Source organism: Aspergillus lentulus, assembly GCF_001445615.1.
Source record: "Aspergillus lentulus DNA, contig: Alt16, strain: IFM 54703, whole genome shotgun sequence".
Lineage (NCBI taxonomy): Eukaryota > Fungi > Ascomycota > Eurotiomycetes > Eurotiales > Aspergillaceae > Aspergillus > Aspergillus lentulus.
The window spans coordinates 306,003-325,877 of NW_028322113.1; the positions used below are offsets into that span (position 1 = coordinate 306,003).

The 19,875-nt window shown below is 48.7% G+C and overlaps 5 protein-coding genes across 5 annotated transcripts; 1 reads left to right on the top strand and 4 right to left on the bottom strand.

The window, feature by feature from the left end:
• Window positions 1-61: 61 nt before the first annotated feature.
• ALT_7587 (rRNA (cytosine-C5-)-methyltransferase RCM1) lies at window positions 62-1,825 on the bottom strand (the record flags this gene model as incomplete). The annotated part of the gene is made up of 2 exons (XM_033557489.2): window positions 62-1,552; window positions 1,625-1,825. The coding sequence occupies 2 exons, from the start codon at window positions 1,823-1,825 to the stop codon at window positions 62-64; spliced, it is 1,692 nt and encodes a 563-aa protein (XP_033413380.2).
• A 247-nt stretch (window positions 1,826-2,072) lies between these two features.
• On the top strand, window positions 2,073-2,735 carry ALT_7588 (GNAT family N-acetyltransferase; the record flags this gene model as incomplete). Its single annotated transcript, XM_033557488.2, has 1 exon — window positions 2,073-2,735. The coding sequence occupies one exon, from the start codon at window positions 2,073-2,075 to the stop codon at window positions 2,733-2,735; it is 663 nt and encodes a 220-aa protein (XP_033413379.2).
• A 456-nt stretch (window positions 2,736-3,191) lies between these two features.
• ALT_7589 (FYVE zinc finger domain-containing protein) lies at window positions 3,192-4,253 on the bottom strand (the record flags this gene model as incomplete). The annotated part of the gene is made up of 2 exons (XM_033557487.2): window positions 3,192-3,626; window positions 3,825-4,253. 2 exons carry the CDS (start codon window positions 4,251-4,253, stop codon window positions 3,192-3,194), a joined length of 864 nt encoding a protein of 287 aa, XP_033413378.1.
• Window positions 4,254-8,910: 4,657 nt separating this feature from the next.
• ALT_7590 (uncharacterized protein) lies at window positions 8,911-9,768 on the bottom strand (the record flags this gene model as incomplete). Its single annotated transcript, XM_089600290.1, has 2 exons — window positions 8,911-9,477; window positions 9,532-9,768. 2 exons carry the CDS (start codon window positions 9,766-9,768, stop codon window positions 8,911-8,913), a joined length of 804 nt encoding a protein of 267 aa, XP_089455183.1.
• A 5,378-nt stretch (window positions 9,769-15,146) lies between these two features.
• On the bottom strand, window positions 15,147-19,295 carry ALT_7591 (Pfs, NB-ARC and Ankyrin domain protein; the record flags this gene model as incomplete). The annotated part of the gene is made up of 1 exon (XM_089600291.1): window positions 15,147-19,295. The coding sequence occupies one exon, from the start codon at window positions 19,293-19,295 to the stop codon at window positions 15,147-15,149; it is 4,149 nt and encodes a 1,382-aa protein (XP_089455184.1).
• Between the last annotated feature and the right edge of the window lie 580 nt (window positions 19,296-19,875).

Consider the following 19,875-nt stretch of genomic DNA (forward strand, 5'->3'; position numbering starts at 1 on the left):
CGATAAAAGCTATATACACTTTGTAGTAAGCTGCTGTTCCCAGACATAACACAAGAGATTCTCAATCAGAGAAACCCTCCCACTCGTCCTCATCACTGACTTCGGTATCCTCATCCGCATCCCGAGACACTGGCGCTTCCGTAGGAGACCGGTCTACGCTTTCCTCATCACGCACAAACCCCGCGACGAAAAACCCACCAAGGCCCTCCTCGTCATCAGCCCAACACCGCAAACAAGCCTCTAGCTCTTCATCGGATAGCTCCACAGCAGGAGCAGGAGCAGCGCCGTCTCCATTGCCCTTCGTATCGCCGTATCGGCTCTCCGTCCTGACACCGCGATGCGGCCAGGCCTTCATGCCGCGGGGTTGCTCCTCGCGTCGCATGATCCTCCAGCCGCGAGAGCGCGCTACGTCTGAGGCGAGTACGCGAGATACAACCGCCTCGTTCTCTATCAGGTGGATGGAGCATGTACTGTACGTGACGCGGGTGGCGGCCGGGAAGCTCAGCGCATGTTCGACGATGCGCGCTTGCAGGTTGGAGAGTTTCGTCAGACGGTCCGGGTCGAGGGTTGCACTCGCGAATTCGTTTTCATCTGTGGCTGACGCTGAAGCAGGGGGTGACGCGATGTTTCCGGGGTGAGACTCCTCCTCGTCGTCGTGTCTGCGTTTACGCTTCTTCCCCTGTGATTTGGCAGTCTGTGTGGATGCAGCAGCGGGGAGGGCGAGTTTGGGCACGTCGTCGCGGCCGACGATCCCGCTACCGGAGCAGCTGGGGTCGAGGAGGAGGCCGGTGACGTTTGCGAAGCGGTCCTCGGTGGGGTCGAGCGCCAGGAAATCCTGGCCCTGAAGGACGGTGACAATATCGTCTGCGCCTGCGGCGGTAACCATTTTCTGTAATGTTTTGGACCGCACCTTGGAAGCATCCATGGAGAAGATGTGGCGGGTGATGTCCTTGCCGGCAGCATGCTTCGCAAGCAACGAAGCCATGTGCGTCGTCTTGTTTCCAGGCGCCGCGCACCCATCCAGCAGATCGCCGGACCACTCCTCGCTATCCCCGAGTAACAGATACGCCGGGAAACACGACGCCTTGTCCTGCAAGATAATCTGCCCGTTCTTGTACGCAGGGGACGAGGTGAAGTCCACGCCTGGCGCAACTGCTACCAGATCCGGCACGTGCGGGTCAACGTACAGCTTGACCTGGTCTTTCTCCCCTAGTTCTGCCAGCGAGTTGACTCTGGTATACGCCTTGAATGTAGACTGGAGCTGCTCCTCCATCGTCGTGCGAAGATTGTTGATCCGCACCCAGCGCGGATACACCGCCGTCGAAGACGCCCCGAGCGCGCCCTGCGCGGCCTGTTTCTCGCGCAGCACGGCGGCCTTCAGATCGGGAATCGAGGCGCATCCGCGGCGCACGCGCGCCTTGGCAAATTCCCCCTTTAGTCGAGTCTTGTGTCTCTCGATCGCCTGGCGAAGTGGATGGTTTGCGTTCGCCGCGATGCCATTCTTGGCGAGGAGGTGGTCGTGGACGAGCAGTAGGGCAAGTAATGGAGTGAGCTGGTCAACCACAGGTCTCGGTCAGTCAGCAGGAAATATCTACTACGGTAGACAGAGGCTAGTTGTATCTACCTTAGGCTCCTGTTTGAGTATTCCGGCGGCCTCAATGACCTCTTTCAGAAGGATATCCCATTTCGAGGCCTCGATGACCAGAGCGTAGATTTGCGCCGGGGACGATTTGAGGTTCCGCGAGCTGTAGATGCGGGATTTGAAGGAGCCCCCCGTCGATAAGGGGGCGGTCAGAACCGAGACCGCGTCGTAGTAAAGAGACATTTATCTCTGTGGTGGTATATTTGTCTAGTTGAATCATCACCAAGCTGGATATGATGCAGGAAAATCCAGCCCTGTTTGCACTATTTGTGCTGTTTGCATCCGTTGCTCCTGATAGCGACTGATAAGCTTACGCTCGGTGCTCTCATCAATACCTCTCAACCGAATCAATTAAGACATTCATTATATCAATTGAGGATCTACACTGACTCCATCGCTCCTCCCCCACCTCGACGCACAGCACATCAAAATGACCGTGGACTCCAACCCAAAATCGTTCACCGTCGCCCTCCAACCTCCTCCTGGCCCGGACCTCACCCTCCCCTCCCCCTCCAACCCATTCCCACCGACAAACCCCCAAATCTTCAACGACGCAATGACCATCCGCCTCAAGGTCTTCGTCGAGGAACAGCACGTCCCCGCCTCAGCCGAGATCGACGACGATGACCCCCGCAGCTGGCAATGGGTGATATACGATAGCAGCAACGCCGTCAAGACCCCTATAGCAGTGATCCGACTCGTCCCGCCACCGCAGGCACCACATGAGCTCGTCATGAACCCCGGTACTGATGCGTCACTGCCAAAGTACGATACTACGCATGAGCCGTATATCAAGTTGACGAGGGTGGCGGTTTTGAGGGAGTACCGGGGCCTTGGGCTGGGGCGGGGACTGGTTGATGAGGCGTTGGGGTGGGCGAGGGGCCATGTCAAGGAGATTGAGGAGGCGTGTCGACGGGTGGTGGGGAGGGAGTTGAGGTGGAAAGGGCTGGTGCTGGTCCATGCGCAGGTGCAGGGGGAGAAGATGTATGAGCGGTTTGGGTTTGTGACGGATGAGAAGATGGGGAGGTGGGATGAGGAGGGGATTGAGCATGTAGGGATGTGGAAGAGGATCGACTTAGAGCCTCATTCGTAGATTTAAGGTGCGATTTACGGATGGAAGCGAAACTATATGTAGATAGAGAATCATTGTAATGTATTAGAAAACCATCTATGGTACCCTGATTGAAAGCGAAAATATTGTGATAACCACGCCATTCCTTCGTAAGCGCCGTGAACCATGAGAATTGAAATAACATATCGCCGCTCAGAAAGGAGCATGACGGGGTATCCTGAGTCTGAACAATAAAGACAAGAACCCTTTCTATGAGTCGCATGAAGAACTTATGCGGAGAGAAAAGAAAGGGAACGAAAAGGCAAGAACCCGGAAATGAAAACCCAGTACTCCGCGCAGATGACCGAAATTGACCGAAATTATGGTCAGAAAGACCTCGCTGAAAGATCATGAGGACAGATTCAGAGAATGAATCCGGAGATGACATGCATATGCAGAAAATGTAGGACTGTCGTAGAGCGTATATCAGTGATCCGATTAGAAGGTGCTCCAGTTCCATCCGCGGGGGACGCTGGCAGCGATCTCAGTAGCCTGGCCCTGAGGAGCATTGGTGGCTTTGTTCGAAAGATCGTCCTGCTGCGGAGTGTCGGAGCCCGCTGTAGCGTTGATGGCAGACTCGGTGTCTTGGTTGCTATTGCTAGTGGTCTCCTGCTGAGTCAAGAGAGTCTGGATCTTGTTCAAACGCTCAGTGCGAGCCTCTTCCCAGCGTTGGTAAGCGCTCCAACAGAGATCGCAGGCGCGAGAAAGAACTCCTTCGGGGTGGAAGCGAGCATCTTGATCAAGAGGCACCATATGCGGAGTGTGAGAGGAGCAGAAAACATGTCCGCAGTGGCGGCAATGATGACGACGCAAGAAGAGGCCAAAAGATGAGCGGCAGGTGGGTGAGTCGCAGTTGGGAGAAGCAGCGTCCGCCTGTGAAGGAGCATTGTCAATATTTTTTGCTCATTGCATAACACAAAAACAGTCCCAGTAGGATAAAAGGACAAGTCACGCCATCGCATGCGATGACGAGCTTACACGCCATTTGCGGGGATTCTTGCGTGGGTGTAAGGGGTATATATCCCACAATATCCCTCTCGAGACTCAAGAAAAGCAGGAAAGAATACTAACCTTCCAGTGTTCTCTAGTGGGAAGACCAGTAACTTGGCCAAGGTGCTCCGTCTTCATCCACTCGTTCTCAGCGAGCTTGCTGATGGTGTTGTTATAGTTGCTCTCCATGGTCGAACGACGGCTGAGGAGCGTACTAGGTTCTTCGTCGTTCAAACTGTCCAGAGAACCGTGCGCACTGCGCGGAGGGGTGGGGGGAGAGGACTTCTGAGGGCGTTCGGTAGGACGCAGGGCAGCGGGAACGTACAATGGACCCTTGAGAGGCCGCAACTGGCGACACTGCAAAGGAAGATGCTGTAGACGGGGGGAAGTTGGAGAATTGTTGGCAGGGGTGGCGGAAGCCGAGTTGACAGGAGAAGGATGGCCGTAAACAGAGATCTGGTTGGCAGATAGAGGAGAAATAGTGGTGGTAGTGACAACGTGAGTGGCCATGATCTCTAGTTTGTGTCTATTTCGTAAGGGGACCGAGAATCGTAAATGTGGGTGATCTCAAACAGAGAGTTGTAGAAGAGGGAACACTGAAATAATGGCGGAAGAGAGGAGAGTCGAGTAGCAATACGCTTATCAAAAGCAGTGAATACACGCTGGTTTAGGGGTGGTGAATGGTGGTCGCAAGTCTTGTTGAATGGCAGCAGACAAGCATCGCTCACTGTACACAGTAGCGACCAGTAAGAATAATGGGAGGTCCAAGCAAGAAGCAGTATATGCAAATCGGAAGGATGATTTATGATGTATGGGATACAAGGGATATGCAAAAAGATAAGCGCTTGATTGATCAAAAGCTAGTTGGATGGATATAGCAGAAGAATGTACCTTGCTCACAATGGCTTACTGCACAGATAAGGAGAAGAAAAGCAAAGCCGTAGTATAGATCTGGGCGAGGCCGAGTACTAATAAGGATATCCCAGGGAACGAGCCAAGTCCCGGATGGAAGAATGGAACAGCCAGAAGAGAAATTACTAGCCGGGGAAAGAGGCAACGGTACTCGAAACGGCGGAATGGAGGGGACCGCTTTTTTTGCCATGCTTAGTAGATAGTCTTCTCAGTACGTAGTATTAATTATTATTATTAGTACCCCGTAGTAGTATTATTCTGCTGCCCTGTGGAGGATACCGAAAGACACTAACAGGTTAGGTTTGAGGCTAGAAATTCCAAAGAAACACAGTGGAGCAAGGACGAGGCATGGACGATGGAGATGGGGATCGCTCGAAACGAATCCCTGCCACGTTATTTGTTAACAGCTATCTAACTAGAGGAAATGGATGCTAATCATCGTGGGCCGGTTGGACGGACGGGTTTTCTTGCCTTTACAGACTTCCCTTAGATACGCTGTAAAGTATGTCTCTTCTAGTACCAAGGCCAACCAAATAAACTACTCCAAAGGAACATAATCATGACGGCATTGAACGAGTGGTGAACAACGCTGAGTGGCCCATGGAGCATATAAGATTCATGGTTGCAGGATCTATACATGGATATCATCCCAAAACGATGAAGACGATAAAGCTATGATGTATGGTTTTAGCCATCTGCATCATGATCTTGAAGACAATACTTTGTATTGTTGTCTCAACCTCCAATACGGCGTTTATGGGTGAATCCCGAAAACCAGCCATCGGAAGAATAGTGTACTGGTGTCTATCCGTACTTGATCGAGAACGGCCTTTTACCGAGGCCGTTCTGTTTTGGCTGATTTTCGGGATTTCCTTAGCCTCCTGTAGTCTAGCTAGTCTACCGGATTAATTTCTATTAGTGTTACAGTTTAGCTGCTGACATTCAGCATTCTGCGGGTCCGGAGGATTGTAATCTATCTAAATGACAGTCGAGCTATGAATCTCATTCATGGATAATCATAATTCTTCCTGATAATCTCTTAATTAGTAGTATGGAGTAGATACAGAGAAGATAGGAGTCCGGAGTAGATGGGTGACCCTTCATTCCTTCTGGGGGAGGCTTCGCGTTTCATCCAAATAAGCGGTATGGCAGAGTCGCCTCAGGTGGGATTCCGGTTGGAGGAAAGGCAGCAAATCATGGACGGGATGCGACATTCTGCCGACATGCCCAGGATCAGCGAGCCCGTCAACTGGCTAATTTGCTATCTCCTAGCTATCTACTCCGATAGTCTTGGGGTAGAGTGTTCATCCTCCCGTATCGCATCCTCTCCCTTGCAAATCACTTCGAGTCATAATGAGTTAATGACAACTTTAGCTGCTGGACATCAAAGCTACCTGTTGACCGCTTCTTCTTGATTCGCATTGCCATCTGTTTGGTCGTCACTCCCTTCCCTGGTCTCGTCTTGATGCAAGTGGCAAGCCCCGTGAGGTATACCTCTGACTTCAAGAGGAGCATGAGCACGACTTCTTGCCCCTTCAGGCAATCCTCAGCTCATCTTCGACTGTCGTCTCCACTGTTACGTTGTGGATGATGGCGATGATGTTCCATCTCCAAATCTCCAGCCCGCCACCGTACAGGCTGAAGTACTTCATAGGCTGCTTTTGTGATGCTAGCTCTCTGGTTTTCGTTAGATGGATCCAGATCCCAAAGGACAGACCGAAGTCAAGACTAAGATGACAAACGGTTACTCTGATTGGATGCTACTCCAAAATTCCACATGCGACGACGACCCACAGTGGCCACCTTGACCGAGATGTTCTTACCCTGTATGGAGTAGTTCACGAGTAGGGACGGAGCAAATCCTCCTTACCCATAACTGAAGAGGATCAACTGCTCCATACCTACAATTTCTTGTATCAAATGTACGATGCATACTGCAAGTAGCCTCATGACAAACATTGACGACAGGATGATGCTGGAGGTAGATCCCCCTTTCTCCTTGAGTATCCCGTCCTTATCGGTCTGGTTCCCAAACCATTGTCTAGCGGTGTGGTCACGAGCCAGGAAACCATCCCACTTCCAGCATACTACGACGGGCTGCTACCCTATCTATTGGGCACTGCTACCTGGCCAATTTGTTGTGGCGTCCAAACCCAAGGGTGGAAACCAATCAATCCTGCAAGCGGTCTCGATGGGGCTCTTGGCGTCGCCTTGGAATTGGAGGTTCTTTGATCTTGTTATCGCAGAGAGCTGATTGGCTCAGGCAACCAAACACGTTCCCATTGGTCAGTGCCCCCGACTGCACGGACAGGCCCCGAACCGGCGCTCTCCGGAATTTCCATCAGCTTGGGCAAACGACTCGAGATTATGTAACAGATTGGAGCAACCCGCTCTCTCTATATTTTTGCCGCGAAAGGTTAGCGCGTCCAATTGGCCCTTGGACTTGGGATTTGGACTCTTCGAGAAGAAAGGTGCTCTCTTCGTATTATTCTTTTCTATCCGATTAGCAGTCAACTGTTGGCAAGCAAAGTTGGCCAACCACCGCAATTGTTATGATCAAGAACACACAGATGAGATCCCAAGGGGTTGTGGATCAAGTATAGAGGGGCGGTACCGCGCAGCACACCGCGGCTATGTATCTGTCCAGGCAAGTCTTCGGCTCACCGTTCGGCCGCTGCAGCTCACATGTCAGACATACTTGACATGCGTTGGAGCCCCTCTCGTTGCTGGTCCAGACTGGTCGTAGAGTATTGCTATTGGTAATAAGAAACTGTTAGACATTAGCTGGTATAGTCGGTTAACTGTTTACTGTTGCCAAACTCCGAACGCCAAACCCATAAGAATAATGGCTGGCCGTTGAACATCAAAAAGTGGAGATTCCCAAGAGTCTCTTGATACGGAAATATGTTTTGTGATCCTTCTGCAGGTTGACGCCAGGTGATCATGTTGGCTGCCTATATGATGGGCCTAGAGGCTGGCTTTGCCCTGTGTGGTTGTCATGCTCCTATACAGAAGAGACGCATTAGATCTGTGAAGGTTAGTCTGGTCTTTGCAGCTTAGTACTCTATGCCAGCCATACTTATCCTCATATACTATACATCCCCTCTCCTTTCTTCGCTCATTTCCATGCTAGGATTCTGTTTGAATGCTTTCATTGTCCTACGCATGAGTAGGTGCAGAAGACCCTATAAAATAGAGGCTGCTGTAGACTGAGACCGCCGCATAATCACACAATACCAATAATCTATCTTGAAAATCGGTATAGGTAGTCGGCAACTGGATAGTAGTGATTTAGGACTCATGATAGTTAGATAGAATTTGCCTAAATCTATGAAGTACAGGGAGTAGTAGTACATTAGAAAGTGCTTATATCTTTGTATATATGCATTTATATCATTATCTACTACAGTTTCAAGAACGAAGGTCAAATCCTACATTATCATAATAGGATAAAGAGTATCTACTGACTCTATTCCACTTGAATTTTCTTATTTAAGGGCGTAAGATTCAAAGTCTGAGGCCCAGTGCCAGCTGCAGAGTACGGAAGTCGGGTGTACGCAACAGGTAAGCCACAGTTTTTCAAGACAAAACACCGTTGATTCTAGACTATGATTACATTGGATCTGGGACTTTTCTCTCTTCCGGGTATCATCTCTATTCAACATAATCTCGTAGCGTTACCTGCAGAAGAGTGGAGAGTGACTATTGACAATGGCACGGAAATGAGTAACTGCCGATGACACGTCTAAACCCTATATCAACTCGATATTCTGCTGCGACTGCTGCTGAACGTCAACTCTCCTTATTTATGTTCTCATGTCTGGAATTCTTCAAAGTCTTAATCTCATTGGGTATCATATATTGAGAGTGAATTTGCATAGTCTCGCCCCATCTGAGAAGCCATGCCAGGTATAAGTACAGTAGCCAGTAGGCGTTCTTTGATGACGCAGGTTGGAACGAGCCAGGGCTAATCTCTTTAGGTTCTTCAGGCTTTCCGCATTAAGGTTAGAACATTAACCTATTAGTAGAGCATGGAGAGTCTAATTTCTTCATAACCGCTCCTAGGCCAAGTGCTGATGAGGAGGGTTGCCAGGTTAACGCATTCCTGGATTATCAGATTAAAATAATATTAATGTACAACAAACCGCTAAGTCAAGTCAACAAATACAATTGCAACGCCAAATCCCTCCTATACAGTGTTTTGAAAAACGCAAAACCCTGATACCAGCATGGCAAGACGGCTGTCTGACAGGCCTCAGATCGCGCCAAGCAGATGATGCTGCTCTCTTAGGAACGCCACGTCCTCACTCAGAGCAGCATTCCGATCCTCCAGGTTCTGGATACACTTAATTGCGCTAGTGAGGATTTCACACTTCTTCATCGAGCACGGCCTGTTATTGGAGACCTTCTGTTTGTTCCGACAACTAGTGACGACCTTTTCTAGGGTGGTAAACTTGGCATTCATGTTGGTGCGGTACCGCTTCTCAATGATATTATGGGATGCCCGTTTGGCAGCTTTGCGGCCCTTGATCGTTTGAGAATCTGCAGATGAGGTTCCACTTTTCTTGGTAGTAGGAGTTGACGAGGGCGATGGAGAGAGTACGCCAGTGATCAGAGAAAGATCTTGTTGTGAAACGGTCCTGGGGCTTGACCGCTGTGGCGTTTGGTTATTGGGGTTATGTTTGGTATTGGCTATGCGACTCGTGGAATCAGTTGAGGTGCTTGGTGCGGTGGTGTCTGAGGCTGAATTGTCAGATGAGGCTGGATCTGATTGTTGCGCGCAAGAAGTTGGTGACCACAGCTGGGTCTTACTTTTGACCTCCTACATCATATCACACGTTAGAATAGGATGGACTGGATTAAGTGAATAACTTACTGATGGTGGGAGATCAGAAGAGACGGCAGGTTCCCTAAATGCACTGATATAAGTAGGGAACTTGATATTTTCTGCAGGTCCTGATAGTTCGTCAGGGAAGATGTCTTCTGAGTCCAGTACCATAGTGCCGGTGGAATCTTCGGCGACAGTCTCTGGCAGCATGCTCCTCAGTTGAAATGCATCAATGGTATTGTTATCATCCTGAGGACCCGATAGTATGTCGGGATATGTAGCCATACCAGAGCTCTGCTGGAAGCAAACGCTATTGTTGCTTTGAAAAGGCCACGATATTGAAGCACTGGCTCTGCTGTAATAATTCATTCTGATGGCAGTAGGCAATGATTTTCAAAACAAAGCAGTTGCCTTAGATCACATATTCATAATTGTAAGTAGAAAGTTGATCTAAAATTATTTCTTAGAGCTTGAATAGGGGAGAGAACACAACTCCATAGCCGTGGACGATAGATACATATACAAAAGTATTGCCACAGAAGTGATGTTGAGAAATCCTATTCGGCTTCATGACGCCATGTGTCATTAGGCCTACCTGGGGATCGACATGTGCCAGTGATTAACCGGGGATCATGCTGAATGCTAACCAATAGCACTCAAGCCAGACCGAACGTGAGGCGTTGAAGAACAGAATGGTCGACATTTTGGCATTGCCGCTGATAGGAAGGATCCTTTACTACCCAGGGTTAAGGGAAAGCTATGTTACGAATGGCCAAACCAGACTGGATAAGAGACATTCTAAGTTCAAACCTATCTTAACATTATTTTAGTGATCCCGAGGAGCTGTAAGGTTCTTCTTCATTTAGTCCTCTCCGCCAGCTAAGAATTAGGGAAGGCCCTTTTCTACTCCACGTTCAGGTTCCTGTTTCCAAACATGAAAAACTGACTCGTCCTCTGCACTAGTTAAGCATGAATCGCAGCGAAATCTCCTTGAAATCTTCTCTCAATGTTCAGAAGAGGAATGTATCCCGCCTGGAAAATCTATCCACGCCTGTAGTTGTCGCCCCTTGGACCTCAATGGCCAGCGCCAACACTATCAGCGCCATATATCGTCGATCCAGAGATCTACCAACCATACTCTCAGCAGCGGCATCTATATCCATCTCCACCCATGAAGCTCACATGTCGTGCCTAGACATGCCAATCGACACACCTAGATCGGCTCGGTGGAGTTTGCCGAAGCGGCGATCTACTGCAACCCCAGTGTCTGTCAAATCAGACTTGCGGAGTCTGTCATCAAGCGCTTGGCGATCATTTTTGACATTTGTTTCTTGGCGTTAGAGGAGAGCCATCAAACTAACAGTGACCGAGCCAAACTAAACCGAATGATGGCTCAAACGATCTTTCTCATCAGAGGATCGAACGATTGACACTGTCGGTGATCTCATAGTGCAATAATATTGTGCACTAAGCTGACTCTGCAGTTCGTTGCCCATGGGATTCTCCTCCTGGGTCCAATCTTGGCAACTGTCAGATAAGAAGCTCTCCGATAAGGTTGACAGTTACCAGCAACGTTGGATTTCCATGGGTGGCGGTATACATGCGCCTAACCAACTATGGCCGGAAACCTCAGCCGTCCAATAGACGCACGACAAGATGGGGCTTCGACCAATGAGGCTCAATATCGCGTGTCATTCCAAATGTCAAATGCCGTCCTGGAATGAAGCTACGTGACTCCTTACTGTAACCATAGGGCAATTGATTACTCAGATACTGGTTGGATGGAGTGGTTCACCGACAAGCACCGCCCGAACGTGTAGTGAGGAAGAGAGGAAGGGCCGAAGCCAGAGAATCGCTGTGATTGGGTTCCAGGTTCGTTAACAATCCTCATCAGAATCAGCGATTCAGCGATTTCCAATCATATTCTCTAGGGATCTCATTCTATCAGATGACTTGACATTCTACTATCTGAAACCGGACGGTTCTGAAGGGAATCGACGGCCTACCCTCTTCAGGTCCTGAAAATGGCTCAATGCGATACTCATACATGCCTAAATGCTTGCTTAGGTTCTCCGTGATGCAGCTTATCAAGTTGTGGCTCATGTAGAGGCACAATCGACTAATATACCCAATGTTGCGAGCCCAGACACGAGAAACACAAGCGACAGTCCAGGACCCGAAAAGTTCGCATTGGCTTAAAGCGGCTGGAAAACACAGCCGCCAAAGAAGCTACCATGGATATGACGAACTTTCTTTGCTGGAGAGTTATGACAGGAATGTCTGGAGGTATGTTCAAGCCACCATTTAGAGAATGACCCTCACACTTTCTCCCTCGATGTGGCAGAACATACTTCAGCGACATTCAACTCAAAAGCTGTCTGGCCAATGCATGTTCATGATCTGGACCCTCGTGAATGGTAGGTACCTATCATACGGAGCTCCCAGCCATCCTATTACTTTTTATTCTTTTTTCTTTTTTGTTCCCCACAGAGAAACAGCATATCTCTGCGGCATACCCGATTGTAGCATTCTATGAATCATTAAGATCAGTTTTTAGCTGGATCTTTAAGTTAGATATGGAATGATGATTCTCTAACTTGTACCCAGGAAAGCTATGTTGACAGCTTAGACTGGATAGTTCCCTCTCTAGCTCAGGCTTAAAAGCCCTGTAGCTTCTCTGCCTCGAAACACTAGTCTACTAGCTAAGCCGGCTATAAGCCTCCTATGAATGTTTGTCTTGAATATAATTTCCCCGCGTTTTCACCTCGAGCAGAATGACGTGGGATTTCAGCTATCTTGCAAAGAGCGGCCTATTCGCCCACGCTCCTAAATCGAACCCTAGAGAATCCGAGAAATGTGTCTTCGAGGCCGAATCAGCACCTATTTCAATGCATGACGCCTACCATGATGGCCATTGTCACGATGACCACGGACTCCCAATGATCTTCTGTCATTCCTGGCCCCCGAGAAATAAGAACGAGGCCACGGCAAACCTTGCGGACTCGTGGGGGAGTAATCTCTCATCTAAAGAGAAACGGCAACTTCTCAAAACATACGAAGAATCATTCGATGATTATCGGACGGTCAAGCGGGAATTGGTGCACTCCTTTTCCAAAGACAGGATGACGATTGTGAAGCCTTCTTGAATGCGACTTCATCCTACGACATTGTTGTGCATGGCGCAGGCGTCATCAGTGACCTCGGTGGAGTACAGATTTCAATACACATAGATCAGGGTCTGGCTGCCTACGGGCATGAAAGGCTATGGCTCTCTTTCCAATAAAGCCCCTTCCGAAGGACCGGGATAGGTCTCTACTCTCTACTCTCTACTCTCTACTCTCTACCTCAGATCGTCGTTCATGAATGTATGGTATCTAGCTTGTATATACTTGCCCAGTAGTCTGTTCATGAAATATACACCGGCATTTCTTCAAGCTCAGAGACCAATGGACTGTGTCATCATTACCTCTGCCAATGCCTTGTAGAATTCCATGACATGGGGAAGCCTCGTAGAGTATAGTAGCTTATCTTCCAGTGGCAGACATACCTTCTGGTGAGGTCATATCCATCGGTTTAATTCTACACGTCATTCCTCCGCCTTAATCAGCAATGTCATCACTTGGGAGCTGGAGTACTGCGTATTCTTCCACACTGGATCCATCATCGGAAGACCTAAACCCTAACAAAGAGCAAAAAGTGCTTGCCCCATTTACAAAGCCATTCTCCTCCTAAGGTAGCTGGACTGTTTCAAAATACCACTGTATACTGCGCGGTGAACTTCAAAAACTGACTGGTGTATGCAAGTGCAGGACGCTTCCCGATTTTTCTGTAGCTTTCCAGCTGCTACAATGCACAACCTGTTGATAGTATATGTAATTGGAGTGATGAACACCTATGCAATGTAATGCCTGGCAGGTCATAACATTTCGATTGCAGTACTTGTTCCCGGAGCATAACAATTCCAAGATTGACAAGATGCCCGAACTTGTGCCTCTTCTTCTCTGCACAATGCCCCAATACGAATATTTCGCCGTAGGTTTTTCAACAGAGTAGGCACAGACTTGGAAGGCATCTGGGCGCAAAGTATTCGACGCCGCAGAAGCAATTCATTCGCAAGACATCTAGAGCTAGAAACGGCCCTAAATTCCTCGCCTCCGAGTCTCTGATCAGCAATCAAAAGCCGTCATTGACTTTTTGCCATGCTCCATGAATTGGATGTCCCGACGTCATGCCAATCTCAGTCTCTCGTTTTGCCTGCCCGTTGTTATCACGTCGCTATTCAGCATTGCTCTCTGGGTATAATGTGAGCAACAGTTGCATCTTGTATACTGGCCAGGGAACAACGTGCAGTAATAATAGTCACCAAGTTGAATAGACTCTAACTTTCGAAGAGGCCAGTGGTGGCGGAATGACGATAAGGACTGGTGATAAATACTAGGTAGTTATTTAGGCCCCATTGGGCTAAAGAATGGTGGGTTACATCCTCGCATTTTGCACCTCCTGTACAACAGCCTAGGATCAATTTCCTCCTGAGCAAGATATCATTTATTGATATACAACCAAAGGCATCGGAGTACCTCAAGGCCGAGTGCTATGGCGAAGCTATCGGTCGATTCAACACTGTACTGGCAAACATAGGTCAAAACAAAGGGTGGCAAAAGCAAGATCTGAAGACAATGTCTTGAATGATCTGTCAGATTATCATGTCTTTGATGTCATAGCTTGCGCACGTATGCCATAGGAAGACTTATTCTCCTCTGCGCATTTTATATGCCCCCAAAATCAAAGGCGCAGTATTACCTAGAAAAGCAAACCACTAGATAGAGGCGCACTAATCAGTAATCACTCTCTTTCAATATAATTTTCAACTGCCGTTGTAAGATGCTGTTCTCCTCCAGCTTCAGTAGATGCTATGCTAAGCGTCAGCATTACAGAATAGCGCAGGGCTATCTGCGCCAGTGGGGCTTTCGCGGATTCTAGAATTTCATTGAGTACCTCAGTTAAAGTTGTTGATGATCTGGTGGCTCATTGGGTGATTGAGCTGAAGCGGTGGGATAGGTATGAAGCAATTCACAGTGATCTCAAGAGTAGTATGGGTGCATTAGTTAGTATGCGTGTGCTTCCTGATTAACAGAATGGATCATTATTCAGTCATTAATCTAACAAGTTAGTTAAGTGGCTCTTAGTCAGGCAACCATTACTGCACAAGCACGTACTACTGCTAAAATAAGGAGATATTATAAACCAACACACTTAGCAAACCACCACTGGAAGTCTGGAAACAAACTAACAAAGTCACGGAGGCAGAGGCAGGTAATTTTAAACATGGCCATGCTCCCTCATATTTCTTTATCTTCATTCTAGTTTGGTATATTAATATTTCCTGGCCACTAACTCTGGAAGTCTGAAACAAAAGTTTGAATGCTCAGTAATGGGTGAAGAATAGTGCAACGAGACCACCACAGGCATCTAGCCACTGCGCCTACAAATAGGCCATCATAACGCCGCCATGCTACTGCCCTGACAGCAGTGTGTCCCCATAGACTGGTCATGGATTGGATATGGGTTGATCGGACCAGATCCAGGTGAGTTGGATCAGGGCCACCCTCATCCTACCCAAAGTGCGGATTGGGTGGGTCGCATATGGATTTTCACATTGGGTATCAAGCAGCCAGTCTATGTTCCACATCTGGTTTGAATCGACTCGACCTGTTCGCCAGTAGCAGCTTGGCTATTGCCTCGTTTCCCTTCTCTGCTGCCAATGACAGCGGTGTCTGCCCATAATTATCCTCAGAGTCTGGATCAACGCGGTCTGTTGCCAGTAGCAGCTTGGCTATTGCCTCATTTCCCATTGCTACTGCCCGTGATAGTGGTGTCTGCCCATAATTATCCTTGGAGTCTGGATCAACTTGGCCAGTTGCTAGTAGCAGCTTGGCCATTGCCTCATTTCCCTTCACTGCTGCCCATGACAGTGGTGTCTGCCCCTGATTATCCTTAGAGTCTGGATTCACACTGTCTGCTGCCAGTAGCAGCTTGGCTATTGCCTCATTTCCCTTTTCTGCTGCTAATGACAGCGGTGTCTGCCCATAATTATCCTTGGAGTCTGGATCAACGCGGTCTGTTGCCAGTAGCAGCTTGGCTATTGCCTCATTTCCCATTGCTACTGCCCGTGATAGTGGTGTCTGCCCATAATTATCCTTGGAGTCTGGATCAACTTGGCCAGTTGCTAGTAGCAGCTTGGCTATTACCTCATTTTCCTTCACTGCTGCCCATGACAGTGGTGTCTGCCTAAAATAATTCTTCGAGTCTGGATCAACTTGGCCAGTTGCTAGTAGCAGCTTGGCCATTGCCTCATTTCCCTTCACTGCTGCCCATGACAGTGGTGTCTGCCCCTGATTATCCTTAGAGTCTGGATTCACACTGTCTGCTGCCAGTAGCAGCTTGGCTATTGCCTCATTTCCCTTTTCTGCTGCCAATGACAGCGGTGTCTGCCCATGATTATCCTTAGAGTCTGGATCAACGCGGTCTATTGCCAGTAGCAGCTTGGCTATTGCCTCATTTCCCATTGCTACTGCCCGTGATAGTGGTGTCCGCCCAAAATAATCCTTGGAGTTTGGATCAACGCGGTCTGTTGCCAGTAGCAGCTTGGCTATTGCCTCATTTCCTTTTGCTGCTGCCCATGACAGCAGTGTCTGTCCATATTCGTCCTTGGAGTCCAGCATAAATTTCCCAGTTTCAAGGAGAAAAGCGAATAGTACCTCATCAAGCTCTGCTATATGTGCAAGGACGGTCCTATGGTTTGAGAAGTCGAAATAGTATCCCAGGCCAGTGTTTCTGCTTCCGTCCTGGCAATACTTGTCGCACAGCTGTCGCAGTCGACTTCCTGGGTGCATGTTCGCCGTATAGGCTTGCAGAAGCGATTGGAGAGCCTTTCCGCTTTCGGTAGCAAGGGCCGCGAAAAAGGGAGACTTGTAGAACTCTCCTTCCACTTCAAAACAGGATAGGACAGCGGGGTGAACTCTGATGAGATTCGACAGATTGCCCTCCGCTAAGATATACAGTAGACTCACATTTTGTGTAAGTACTTCGTATCCTATGAACAGATTGTCGAGTTGAATCCAATAGGGAAGCTGGAAGCCCTGGATAAAATCTCCTTGAGCAATACCACTACCTTCAGCAGCATCAGCATGGTACAGCACGTTGCGTACGGCATACTCCAGGAACGGAAACGCTCTAGCAACGGGCTCGCGGAGGTTTGCAGCTTCCTTAGGAGAAGCTTTCGCTAGTGGCTTGCTGAGATCAACATGTTTAGAGACATCGACGTTGGCATATGTAAGGCAGCAGTGTTTAAGTTGGTCATGGCTTTGTCCTTGCAAGTTGCTTCCAAAGTCAGGCCAAATCTTCCCGAGCCCGTTTTCCTTGAGGAGATAGTCTCGAACTGACTCGTGAATGAACTGGACTGTCGGAGCCATGGAGCGTGTAATTTCAGCCAGTCCTTTGGATGAATCGAGGATGAATCTCCTGATGACGTCAATTGTGATCACATCGGTATTCCACTCTGTTAAGGCTCCTGGCTCAGTACCAGAAAGAATGGCAAAGTACAATTCCTCTGGTTTCAATGGCTGTCTTGCGAAGAGCACCCATTGGATGCATAACAGTAACTCATTTCGATTATGGCTGTCCCGTGTTAGAATATCGCGGAATAGGTCATGCAGGTCGCCAGGGATCCTGTGGAGTATTTGTTGAAGAGCATGGACACGGCCTCGATCATACTCCTTATTGAGTATCTCCACCACGAGAATAACCCACATAAAAACTCCGGACGCTTTGTTTTGAAGTTCACCCCTGATCTGCATGGCGCGGTTGCTGTGCCCAATCTTCAGCTCGCTATTCACGTAATCGGTGATGTCTTGGATGTGGCCTGATTGGCCCTCTAGAATCAACTCCAGTCCGCTCTTTATAGTGATATACGGGTAGTGTCTGCTTGAAAATAAGACTCGGAAGCGAATTCCAGCATCAACAGCGAGTTCGCCGACATGTTCAAAAAAGGACATCATGTCACGCACTTGATGTTCCGCACATTCGTCTAATGCGTCAATGAAACACATCAGGGAAGACTGTTCAAGACGTAGTATTGCTTGTTCGAATAGATCTTTCAGCAACTCAACACCCCACTGACGATGTCCACCGCTGTTCCACGTCCTTAACTCGGGGGTGTCGAAGATACACTGAAGTTCTGGGTCTCGTTCAAGTATCTCTGACAACAAGGCTCGATACAATCCAACCGCAGACTTTTCCAAGTCCTCTCCCCGTGCGTTGAAGAAGAAAGACATGACTATCGTGTCCTTCATCGTTTTCCGGGCATTCGCAAGGGCAAATTTCATTATTGTTGACTTGCCAGTCCCAGGCTTCCCTTTCATCCACAAGAGACCGTGATGTTCGCCGAGCTTCTTGTTATCAAGCCAGTCACGGTACTCCGGCTTATTAAGGAGCCATCTGCACGTCTCTGCGTGTGCTTTTTTGATGGTCATCTGGCCAGCATCGATCTGGTCAAATCTCAATGAGTCTAGAAGCATCCGTTTACGCTCTTCACTGAGAGGCAGGATTCCACCGCTCAGATGCTGACCTAAGACCGTGCTTCGTTGGGCAGCGGAACCCTCGCAAGGTATAGGTATGTTGGTACTTCCAGGCAGCTCACAACTAACGTTGAACCCGCCGTGCAACGGCTGCCGAGGGGTCAAGATTGGCGGGACTTGGCGATCCTCTGGGTTCAAATATGAAAGAAGCTCCTTCGCGCACCCTGCTGCCGCCGCTGCCGCATAGTGCTGCCATTTATCATTCTTGTGAGAGTCTGCATAGTCGGAGATGCCGCGAATGACAATGCATGGAAACTCCGTCATGATGCCAGCTGCTTCCATTTCGAAGCAGAGGATATCGCCAATGCCTTGGCCCGTCATGTTTCGCTTTCTAGCGCTCCTCATTACTCTGTCCCCGGACGCAATCAATCCGTAATGAATCTTAGGACTATCAGATCCACGTGCAGGCCGATCAACCATCTGAGTACTTTCGCAACTCCTGCATGTAGCCTGACCAGGCACATGAGGATAACCCGCTTGGAAGAGGACATCGGAATCTGCTGGTGGCCGTTGGTAAGCTGCCAGGCGAGGCCATTTTTGCAGCATTTCCGACAGGAAGGTGTTGACTTTGTTCGATTTAGTCAAGTGATCGGATTGCATCAACTCCAGTGCACTCCTCAAGATGGTAGGGGGTGGCCAGAGGAATCCTTTAAGGGTGAAGCCATCCTCTACATCCTTCCCTAGGTCATACTGGACTACTCCACCAGATGAACTGTCGGGCATACTCACAACAATATCGCCGAGGCGGATGTCGTGTGTCGGGCTCGCCACACCACCTCCGATGCCCACCAGAAGCCACCATTTGATTGATGGGAACGTGCGTTGCATATTGTTAGCAACGATTGCCGCGGCTCCTTTCCCTTGTGTACCTGGAAGACAGGCAATCGCGACATTGTGACCGCTGAGTTCGCCGAGGACATATAGGTTTGAATCGCCTTGCTTGGTGGGCAAACGGGGATGTTCATTGTCAAGCATGTAGCGGACTGCGCTCATCTCAAAACCCAACGCGCACACCACAGCGACGGTGTAATCTTTGTAGGTCCATCGATTCGCACAGTATTCGTTGGTAGACGGGATAGGAAATCCGTCGTGTCCACGGCGCTTCTTTCGATTTCCATCTGTCACTGAAAAGAAGCGTTCTTCGTTGTATCGGCGTCCCCCAGGTGTCCATTCCATAGCAACTCTCTTGTGGCGCCTTCTCGGCAAAGATCTTTTTAGCTATATCAAGGCGGTAGCAAAGGCAGCCGAGCTACCGCCTCCGAGAAATAAGACTAAGAAGAAAGATCTTCGAGTAGCTCGTCTTCGTCAGAAGGCTCTTAAGCAACATGGCCTCGTCATGAGATAACGGTAGGGAGGAGGGGCTGCTTCCATCGTTCTACTGCTTCAGCCTTGCGCGTTTTGCTGGCGCGTAAATCACGTGCTTGGCTTGCAGATATATCGAAAAGACAGTAGATCATATTTCGCGGACATTAGATGTACATTTTGACCTTAGAGCTCTGGAAGTGTCTAGATGATATAAATATCCAGCATGCCGCAATAAAGTGGGAGGCTAAACTGAAACCTAAGTTAAGGTACTAGCCTACTGCTATCTTATCTAATATCTAGAATACTCAGACTAGGAATATCACATAATTTAACTGCACATTTGTTTTCTATATCTCAATATATACTCCTAAAAGTAGAGTATATTAGCTGGATGCCTTCTGTGCTGATTTAACTTGGGAGATTCTTGAAAACTATTAAATTTAGGGTCTGT